The following is an 11,037-nucleotide window of genomic DNA, read 5'->3' on the forward strand; positions in this document are numbered from 1 at the left end:
CTCTTGGAAAACAAATCCTTCTGAAGAGAAAAACAATCAGACTCTGTGCAACATATTGCAAATGCTGGGATTTGTGCATTTCATACTTTGCCCTTCCTCTTATTCTTTCGAAGAGCTCTGCGAACTCAGCCCCTTGTCTGAAAATGTTGGGAGTTTTTCATAATTGTTTGCAGTTTGCTGGCTTAGTTTCATTTCAAAGCCGCCTTCACATTCTGGGCCTGGAGCCAAATGAGAGTTCCGTTCTCTACATCAGTTTCATGAGGAAATGCTGGCTAATTGCTTTCTGCAGCTAGACAGTGATGAAACAAATGCATAAGCTCCTCCCTCTTCCATCTTATCCCCCGTGTATAAATTCCATTCAGGGCTGCTCATTCTTGGTGTCAAGAACTCAGGAATTCTTGCAGTATTTTTTAAATGTTGCTGCTGCTGTTTGGTTTTGAGCTGTCTCATCTCTAGCAGTTTGAGAGCTAAGAAGCATGGAAATGTCAAATTTCCTGGAGAATGGGAATATTCCCAAGGAAGCAAACAATTCACGATGCAATGGGATGAACCTTTGCACTTTGGCAGCTCTGGCTCTTTTAATACTGGTTGTGGTTCCACTTTTGATAGCCTGCTTTCTGTACCTTCAGAGCCAGGTAAGGAGAGCGCAAAAATACCAGCGACTAAAGTATACAGTATATTAGTATTAATTATTTTTATTATGACTGATATCTTTATAGAATTGGATAATTGCAACCTTTAATTCTGTTCCTTCTTGGAGCCAATGCTTTCTCCAGACTGCTTTCAACGCCCCAAGTGCTTTCAGCACTTCTTTTGGGAAACTTTCATTAATTTTGCTGTTTTTTAAAAATGATAGTCAGTGTTTTCTTCTCATCTGTCCTTTCCTACTATGCCCGCTGTTGTTGTGCATTATTATTATTTATTATTATCTGACAATACCTATTAAGGAAAGGGCTAGACTAGGAATCCATGGGTTCAGCATGCCTCTACCCTCAGAGAGTCTAATCGTGTAAAGAGAAGTCACTAATTTTCTATTGCATTGTACTAGTTCTGTGGAGGCATGACTGCACTCACATGGGAGCAGAGCATGCTCAGCACCTCGCAGGATGCACTGAGCGTTTTCTAAAATTGCCCCTATTGGCTGCAGCTTTAATTCAGCCCCTTTGTTTGGATGTGTTATGATAGTTTTTAATTACACAATCACATTGCTACTTTTTCCACAGGACCCCTATTTTGTTCAATGCATAGGTTGCACAGATAACCATAAATCTGGTATTTCCTAACTTTTCAGTGCTTGACTTTTAACCTAACATTTATGTAATGTAGTTGTCTTTGTATTTGTAGCTTGACCACAGAACAACCAAGGGGACACATGCCAACTGTCAGCCAATATCCAAAGGGTTCAAACACCAAAGAGAGGGAGGAATTTTTAAGGCAGTAGAAAAGGGTAGAGAGATGTATAGCTAGGAGAAAAAGGATGGTGCTGAGCAAAGGAATAGGTTAACTATCAGAAGAAACTTTCCATTGGGGAGATCTCTGACACTATGGAACAGCATGAACCATGTCACTTGAAACATTTGCAACTAGGCTGGACAAAGCCGTTGAGCAGACAATCCTGCCCCGGCATTGGGAAGGTCAAGGGGCCCAGTTCAAGCAGGTGTGACTCCACTGAAGTCAATGGAGTTGCATGTGCTTACCTCAGGACTGAATGTAGCCTAAGATCTCCTCCATCTCTAGCTTCTCTTCAGTGTTCTGAGCTTGGGAGGTGAAGGCTAAAGATTCCCCTCACTCCCTGCACAGCCCATTGATACGTGGAATTTTACTCTCGTTCCCAAAAGGTGAACACTCCCTCTTGGAGAATCCAAACGCTTGCTCTGGATGTTGTGTTTCCAGCATCCATCTGGGCTGCAGCCTGTCTTCAGCTACAGCTCCAGGAATGGAAGAAGAAGTTCCCTATTTAGATACTCAGCATCAAACACCTCCAGGAAATATGATGACTGTGGCTGGTGGTGTATATCATGAGTTACACTAGGAGATCCATCCTGGAAGGTCCTGATCACTCCTTCAAAATGCAGAACACCCTCAATTCCCATGGGGCTAGAGGGTGCTCAGCACCTCACAGGAGCACCATTTGTAAAGCATTTAGGGAAAAAAAATCTTGGTGCAACTTTTTTTTTCTTTTAAGTTCTCCCTCCTCCCCTTCCCACCATTCTATTTTGGAGGCATAACACGGGAGCCTCATGACATGCACTGTGCTCAAAATTGCATGCTGCTTGACAGTAAATCACACATGATACTGGCACAGTAATGCACACCCCATCCTGTAAGAGTTCCACTTCCTTCTCCTTTCTTTCCCACTGCAGAGAGATCATTGTCTGAATAAACAAAAGCTTTTTTTTTTTTTCACACAGTAGTTAGGGATGGGGAAGACCAACTGATTGAATCCATCCATCTGCAAGGGCAGGACAAGTTTGCTAGTTTGGTATTTGCCATTGAGTGAACATCGGTACAAACTTGTTATATAGGGGTAGATTGTGAACCCCTTACTCCGTGTCGAGCCATTACTCACAGGAGTATTTCCATTAAAGGCAATGTGAGTGAAGAGTTTGCAATCTGGTCCTTAACGGAGTGGGTAAGTTGGGGGTACTCCTCCTGCTCCCATCTCCAAATGCGTTCACAAGCTGAAAGAATAAAATGCCCTTCTTGCAATCCTGGGGACGAAGCATGGCTGAGAGCTCAAAATGAAGTAGGAGGCAAGAGAGCAGAACTCTAGTCCTGCTGATGATGTCATTTGTGACTTCTAGGGCCGGCCTTAGGGAAAATGGTGCTCTGGGCAAACTTTCTTTGAGTTTAAGCACAGTCCAGTCACACACCTGGAGTTTACTGGAGAAGCTTGTAAGTCACGGTAGGGACCGTGTGCACCTACAAAAGAGACTGCTGCAAATGGCACAGGCAGCCCATACGCTCGGTGCTGGCTTCTCATAGCACCTGAGCTTCTGGCACCAGTGGTGAAAATGCCAGGTTGGCGGCCGTGTGAAGCACCCCGGGGGGATGGCAGCGCTGTGAGGCACAAACTGAAGCCCAACCCAGCATGCATCCAGCTTGGCTGTCGGAAACTTGCCCAGGGAGCTCCGCTGCCTCCACTCCTCAATGCCACCCAACTTCGGACACCGCTCTGCAGCCCCAGGAGAGTTCGTAACTAGCCTGGGTGTGCCCCATCTGCCCCTGTTCCGTGGGCATTAGGGGAGGGTGAGCGGCTATGCTGGTGGGCAGGCTGTGCCAGGCAGCCCAGGGTGATGGCAGGAGACACCAGGTGGAAGCAGATCTCCCAACGCCAAGGGCAAAGCCTGCCCTGCAGAGCACCAGGTCTCCCCCAGACCCACTGGGGCTCCTGCAGCTCGCTCCCAGGTCAGACCCTCCCCAGCCACAAGTTACAGCAACATACCCTGGAATTTCAGCCCCTCCCATGGCTGGAGCCATCCCACCCCGCCCGCCCCCTCCACCGAGCCGGGACATCACATGTGCCAACGAAACCACCCACAACTGGGGAACAGAGCCCAGCCGGCGGGTGCTCACCTCTTACCCTGCCTGGGCACCAGCACCCTCTTGACCATGGCACCCCGATTGGTCGCCCATGTTGCCCACCCATAAGGCCAGCTCTGGTGACTTCACATGAATCACTTTAGCACCCTGTACTTCAATGGAGAGAGCCAGGGGGTGGGAGGATTAGTCACAGGGCTTTGAGGCCTTGGATGGAAGATTCTAGAGAAGGGCAAAGTGGCATCTGTGTGTTTTGAGCTAAGGTGTTCTGACCAGCTAAGGTGTTCTGACCACCCCAATCTTTTGGGCAGCTGAGTCAATTAATAGAATTATCCCTGGACGGTGGGCATTTCGCTGGCAGCGTGGAAGGAAAGGCTCAGCTACGTATTAGCTGAAAGCTATGTCAGTCGTCATGTCCCTTGAACAAAGTTATCTCCTCCAGTTGCTAGAAGCAGGTGCTGAAATATCACAGTGACAGGCCAGGTATAAGAACCTAAGCAGAATACTGGTTATGGGAACTCCAGTCAGGATCAGTGGGTTAAAACTAAGGTACACAGTGGTGCAGGTGTTTGTCCGCTAGTCTTATTTAGATCAATGTAAAATACTGCATGTTTCCACTGTAAGCAAAGTCTGGCAGGACTTTGTGTTGCAGCGTCTACAATGAACTGCTGTAGCCATTCATGCCAGGAGATATGGGACCAAATCTAGGCCAATGTACAAATGCAATGACCTTTGAAGTCCCATTTCATATGGATCAGTCAGACAGCTGGCCAGCATCCACAGGACAGATGGAGTACTGCCAACTTATGGATGTAAACACACATATTTTCACTCCTCTGTGTGTTTTCCAAGCTGTGGGGCATTCCTACAAGGGAGGGCATTAAAAAGGAGTAAACAGGGTCTGAATTCATTCCCATTAAAAATATGTTTAGACTATATGGGCAGTGGCTGTCTTTCTTAATAATATTTGTATTTAGCACCTGTCACCAAGGGGGTCCTGACCGGGGGCTCAGGGTAGGACAACAGGAATAACAGATAATAATCATTGAGGAGGAGGAGGAGAAATCTTTCCACATGGGTTGTTGCTATTGGTAGTTTCTGTATGGGAGAGGCCAAGAAATGGAATTGCAGTTGCCACAATTAAGAAGTGAGGTGATTGGCTCCCCTAATGGGTACTGATGTCTGTGGTTTATTTTTATATTTGGTGCAAAAGCCCATGAACAATTAATAATTAATAATATATTTAATAATGTAAAATATTTTAGGCCACTGCTATCTACCATAAGAGATTTACACTAATATTTGAAAATGTTGATTGTTTACGCTTGTAAGTAAGAGTTACTTCCCTTTTCCCATTTCCTATGAATCAGTCAGACAGCTGGCCAGTCCACAGGACAGATGGAGTACTGCCAACTTATGGATGTAAACAGACACATTTCACTCTACTGTGTGTTTTCCAAGCTGTGGGGCCTTCCTACAAGGGAGGGCAGTAAAAAGGACTAACAAGGGTCATGCTCAGACAAACCCTTTGGTTGTTCTCCAGAGTTTGTTTTCATTTAAAAAAAATTAGTCTCTGGCCGTTATAGTTGGGAAGAAAATCTTCAAAACCTGATATGAGTACAACTGATACAATGTCAACCTAAATTTGCAGACAGCCTGAAACTATATCTGTGAAATGCAGCATTTAACAGGGGGCTAACTCAGATTTCAGTGATGATTCTTTGACATCACTGTTAGCTCTTTACTGCTCTTGAAAAGTAATGTTCTATTACAGTTTTAAATAAAATAAACCAAATCAAACATTTTTTAACTATGTCTTTCCTTAAAACCACAATGTAAGATAAAATAAAATTTGTCTTTTAATAAAAAGTGGCAAAGCCACATGAACGGTTACATACCACCAGACATCACACAGCACTGGCTGGTGCCATCCTGTGTCGTTTAGACTCTTACTCTTAGGAACACCAAAACCACCACCAACATTTAAAATGAAAACAGCCCTAGGGCGAAATGCCATTTGGGTTAAGCAGCTGCTTTCCAGTGAAAGTGAAGAGCCAATTGAACGAGACCCAGTAGAAGTCTGTCTCCTCTGATAACAGAAAGATTTCTGCTACCCGGGACTTCTCCCAAACATACACAGAACATTGGCTGATAAGTGTCAAAGTCCCAGGCCATAACATGCAACAAACTGACCAAACTTTAATTGAAATGACTCACCTTGATTATCACTACAAAAGGTTTTTTTTTCTCTCCTACTGGTAATAGCTCACCTTACGTAATCACTCTCTTTACAGTGTGTATGGTAACACCCATTGTTTCATGTTCTCTGTGTATATAAAATCTCCCCACTGTATTTTCCACTGCATGCATCCGATGAAGTGAGCCGTAGCTCTCAAAAGCTTATGTTCAAATAAATTTGGTATTCCCTAAGGTGCCACAAGTCCTCCTTTTCTTTTTGCGGATACAGACTAACACAGCTGCTACTCTGAAACCTGACCAAACTTTGTTTCTCTTCACAGTCTCCAGAGATCTGCTGGGCTCATGCAACTTGTAAGTATCAAGATCCTGGCTGGTTTTCTGATTTTTCCCATTCACACAGTGCGGTGAAGGCGACTAGATCATAGTAATGTACTGAGCAGGCTGGAGTATTTCTCCCCTATCTATGAACAGCAGTAAATAATGAAAACAGAGAAACATGACGCCCAGGTGATCTAGTGGCTATTGTAGGCAACCGGGTGTCAGTCGCTTCTCAGTTCTGTTCCCAGCACTAGCTAGTGGTATCAGATGAATCATCTCTCTTAAAGTGCAGTTCTGCTTTGAAACATGACTGTACAAATAGTATCCTGGGATTCCATATTTATTGTCTCTCAGTGACCGCAGATCAAATTCTCAAATGTTACTAATTTAAAAAAGCGGGGGGAGGGGGGGGTTGTCCTAACTGCTAGGCCTGTAATCTCATCCTGGGGTCTGAAAATCAAGCTAAAGCCTTTTGGCTTACCACAGCAGCAACAAGAAAGATTTTGAAAATGAAACTTGTTACATCTGTGAGCAAGACTTTGTTTTAGCTTGTCAGTTTCTTACTGACTTACGCTAAATTGATATAAAATCCTTTTAACCCAAATTAAGAATGTACCAGATTAGTTTCTAAACAGACATAATAAAATCAGCAGAATTTTTCTGTGTAGACAAACCCTTCATTAACAATTCTGTTGATGATGTCTGAGTGCCTGGATAGACTCTAGCAGTCTCCCGGAGTGGTGCTGGCTCTGGAGCAATAACAGGACTAAACAATAGGAAAATGCTGTTATTCAGCATAGAAAGCAGATACGACTCTGAACACAAACACAGGCATCAGATCTGGTGAGTCAGGAAATACCGTATCCACAGTCACTTTTTAGAGTGAAAAGTTTACTCGCTGGGATGGGATGGATTTGTGTCTGCTGTTTAATGCAGACTGGAACAGGAAGGTGCTCTCACTACAGTGGCCAGTGGGGAGAGGGAGTTAGTTGTTGGAGAGCACTGCTTGTCTTTTAGAAGTGGAGGGAGAGCTGGGCTTCGCCCTGCTGCCCTTTACGTTAACCACTGGTTGACTCCAGTGGACCATGCTGATTTAGACTGCCTGAGGGTCTGCCCCATGAAGAGCAGTCGAATGATTTAATTAAGTAAGATGGGCTCAGACCAAAACCCTGAACCTAAAGATCCCCTCACTTCATGGGTGTCAGAATCTGAATCTGGGTCTGAATAACAGAATCCCAGCTCCAAACAGCCCAGAACTCTGGGAGTTGTTCAGAATCTGGGTCCTGCTCTGAATTTTATAGCTCAGACCCTTCCCTCTCCTCCCCAAAGACCTCAAATCAAAGAGATAAGAAAAAGGTAAGAAGGGAGAAGAACTAACTTACAGAATGACAAGGGAAAATCTAGGAAATGGGGTAGACTTTGAAATATAATTAACCACCTTGTATGCTTTTCACTTTGTTTTCTTCCTTGTCTCCTTTCTTTATGGAAGTACCTTCAGAAGATCGTGATGGTTACATCATATGGAAGTGGAACTTGACAGACTGCAGTAGCTTCATAAGGAATGGCTCTGACCAAAAGCTGGAGATCCTGCAGAGCGGCATGTACTTCATCTATGCCCAGGTGACCCGCATAAAGACAATAACAGCTTATTTTACGATGACGCTGTACAGAGATCAGAATATTCTCCTCAACCAGATGACTGGGACAAATTCTGGGGAGGACACTGCCTCCATCAATTTCGGGAGACCTTATTTTCTGAGCAAGGGGGAGAAGCTGTTCTGTAAGGTCAATAATGGGCTTGGACACATCTCAACAGAAAATCAGACTTACTGGGGGCTGTACAAAATGTAACAGACTTCCACTTGGAGTCAGCTTCTCTCACCCTCCAAAGAACATTAGGAATCTAACCTCTGAGTCTGAAATGTTTGCAATTTCTCTGCATCAAACTCAAGACAACGATGCTTTGGGCTTTCTCATCTTCCTGTTGAAGTGATTCAGGGTACACGCTCAACAAGACGTGAATGTGCGACTCCAGTAATGACATCAGATTGTCACAAGTTATGAGAGGAAGACACTTTTAGAACAACAGTGTGAACAAAGAAAAGCAATACCTTGATGTGTTAGAAATGTTAGTTCTAAAATCCCAGGCAAATAAGTCACTATGTTCTGCCCATTCTGCACTGGTAAACAGTTTCACTCCTCAGCTGGCTGCCTTTCCATGCAGGGTGAAAGTGATTATCATTTGTATATTTTGTGAAGTGCCTAGGGGATCCATGGACATGAAAGATGCTATGTCAATGTAATATATTATGCACATACTGTACATAACCTGGACAAAAAATGGCCTGTCTGGGATTGAGGGACCAACATGTTTAAAGGCAAAGGGAATAGAGGGACAATTCCTAGCTCCCATCCAGGGCTTCAGTGGAACATCCTCTCCTTTCTGTCCCCTTTTCTCCTCACATACATACCTAACTTTAAGGGAAAATGCAGCTGTCCCAATTTCCCCTCAGTGTAAACCCAGCCCCATCATTCCTGGGGATTCACACCGTTTAGGAGTTTTGCATTCAGAATGAATGCAAACTATATTTTCTCTTTGAACCATTGAGTCCAATGCTGGCGTATTGAAGGTGGCACATAGAGCCTGTGTGTCTATATTAAGATTCAGGGTTCCATTGACCCTCACCATTTTCTATCATACAGTGCTGTAACATGGAACTTAATAGTGCAGATAAAGTCACACAGAGCAGCATCTGGACTGGACGGGGACCAGGCTTCAAATTCTCTTATCGTCTATAGCTGCATTGTGCAGTATAAGCAGATGTAACATTTGTCATTGAAAGGAAGTGGGGTACCCATATCTCTATTGATGGGAGGGCACACCTGTAGAACTAAAGGAAGAGAAGGAGTGTGATCTACTGGGAGAGCTGAGGATTGAGATTGTTGAGCTGTATCCTGTGCTCCTCTACTAAGTCACTGTGTGACCTTGGGTAAGGCACTGTGGTTGTGCCTTAGCTTCTCCTCACTAAGTCAGGTATAACAATGTATTTACCTACCTCACAGGCATGTTGTAAGGCTGAATAAATGGACATTGTAAAGTCCTTGGAGATCCTCCAATTCCCTGTTCTAGCGCTGTGGTCGGTCACACAGTCGGGTTTTTTGTTCCTTGATTAGCTGTCCTAGGGCAAGCTGCTCTGATGGGTATATACTTGTTTTCACACACATAGCTATATTTGCATGAATAAAGCCTCCCCAATCATTCCTTGAAACAAATACAGCTTCATGGATTTTCCTGGACAAACAAACAAATACAAACACTGTTGGACTGAATCACGATTTAGGGTTAGTTTGATGCAATGTGGTTGTTAATGATTTTATTTTCTGTGTATTCCAACATTAAATATTATGGAGCCTGCTTTACAGAAGTGGCTGCCATTTTGTGTTCATTTCAGTGCAGACCATTAAAGAGGTGACACAAACAGTGCTCTCTCATGGAGACTTTACCTTTGTTCTTTCTTGTTTAGTTAATTATCCTTAATCTAGAATAAAGTTTTTCAGAATAAAAGTGTACAGTGCCCTTGTGTATGGCCAAACATGATAGTTTGCAAATACATTTATCCACCCTTCACCTAGCTTGACTGCTTTGTCTGTGTTAGGCCTGTAGGGGCTGACCCTCAGTACTCCCATGTGTAAGAAGGGATAATAGTACTTATTTATCTGTCTCATGGGTGGGAGGTGTTGGTTATCAGTTAGGTGTAAGGCCAGTTTGTGTGCATTATAATTGGGGTAGTGTGAGGATGGTGACAAGCTGTGCTTCTCCATGGAGAACCAAGACCCTGAATCCCTCCCACTCCCCCATCCCTGAGGTTGTAGTCTGCTCCCCATGGCATTAGTGGGATTTGAAGGCCAGGAGAAGGAGGGTCAGTCTTCATGCTAAAGGGAACATAGGAGCTGTTATTGTGCCTGTTCCTTGCACAGGGCACAAGAGGTATCCTCGCCTCCCACCCACACATCTGTAGTAGGGCAAGGTCCACAGTGAATCAATGTTTATTAAGTGGTTTAACTAGAGGAAGTGCTATGTAAGTGCTAACTCAACATTATTATAATTCCATCATGGCTACTATCAATAATAATCAGGAAATGCATGAGTTTGCGTTCTAAAGGAGACCCTAACCAATGGGCTAAGCTTGGCCATGTGAGGAATCCCCCCTCCCTCTGACTGCAGTTTAACTTGCATTTAAATTACCACCGGCATCTCTGGGACTCTGTCGCGGTCTCCATTTCAAAAAGTCGTCATTTGCCAGAGGTTACCACACACTGGTATCTGAGACATTTTTCATTCTAAGTCTGAGGGGGAAACTACGGTGCCTGAGCTGTCACTGTGTGGTAAATTGAGAAAGGTTGGCTTTAAACGAAGACTTTGGATTGGTGTCAGCAGCGACAGAAAAGAAAGCGTTGGTTCGAGGTTCACTTTGTTTGCTTCCGGGGGCACTCTCATAGGTGGGAAGATGTTTGCTCCTCTCAATTAGTGCTACACTCAGGCTGGTCTGCACTACAAGTTTATGTCAGACTTAGCAGCGTTAAATCGAATTAACCGTGCACCCATCCACATAACGAAGCCATTTTTTTCGACATAAGGGCTCTTAAAACCAATTTCTCTACTCCTCCACAATGAGGGGATTAGCACTGAAATTGACATCGCCGTTTCGAATTAGGGTTAGTGTGGAAGCAATTCGAAGGTATTGGCCTCCGGGAGCTATCCCACAATGCACCATTGTGATCGCCCTGGACAGCACTCTGAACTCAGATGCACTGGCTAGGTGTACAGGAAAAGCCCCAGGAACTTTTGAATCTCATTTCCTGTTTGGCCAGGCGAGCTCATCAGCACAGGTGACCCTGCAGTCCCAGAATCGAAAAAGAGCTCCAGCATGGACCAAACAGGAGGTACGGGATCTGATCATTGTATGGGGAGAGGAATCC

At 44.4% G+C, this 11,037-nt stretch overlaps 1 protein-coding gene across 1 annotated transcript; it reads left to right on the forward strand.

Moving 5' to 3' along the window:
- Nucleotides 1–356: 356 nt before the first annotated feature.
- TNFSF18 (TNF superfamily member 18) lies at nucleotides 357–9,622 on the forward strand. The gene is made up of 3 exons (XM_027823574.3): nucleotides 357–635; nucleotides 6,060–6,090; nucleotides 7,547–9,622. The coding sequence occupies exons 1-3, from the start codon at nucleotides 477–479 to the stop codon at nucleotides 7,906–7,908; spliced, it is 552 nt and encodes a 183-aa protein (XP_027679375.1). The 5' UTR covers nucleotides 357–476; the 3' UTR covers nucleotides 7,909–9,622.
- Nucleotides 9,623–11,037: the final 1,415 nt, after the last annotated feature.

The sequence above is a fragment of the Chelonia mydas genome, chromosome 8 (assembly GCF_015237465.2).
Source record: "Chelonia mydas isolate rCheMyd1 chromosome 8, rCheMyd1.pri.v2, whole genome shotgun sequence".
Classification (NCBI taxonomy): domain Eukaryota; kingdom Metazoa; phylum Chordata; order Testudines; family Cheloniidae; genus Chelonia; species Chelonia mydas.

What these genes read in the sequence shown, in the direction of transcription:
- TNFSF18 (XM_027823574.3), top strand. Translation starts at nt 477, where the DNA reads ATGGAAATGTCAAATTTCCTGGAGAATGGGAATATTCCCAAGGAAGCA. An exon ending in TTCTGTACCTTCAGAGCCAG is followed by an intron (nt 636 to 6,059) that starts GTAAGGAGAGCG and finishes TTCTCTTCACAG; the next exon opens with TCTCCAGAGATCTGCTGGGC. An exon ending in CTGCTGGGCTCATGCAACTT is followed by an intron (nt 6,091 to 7,546) that starts GTAAGTATCAAG and finishes TCTTTATGGAAG; the next exon opens with TACCTTCAGAAGATCGTGAT.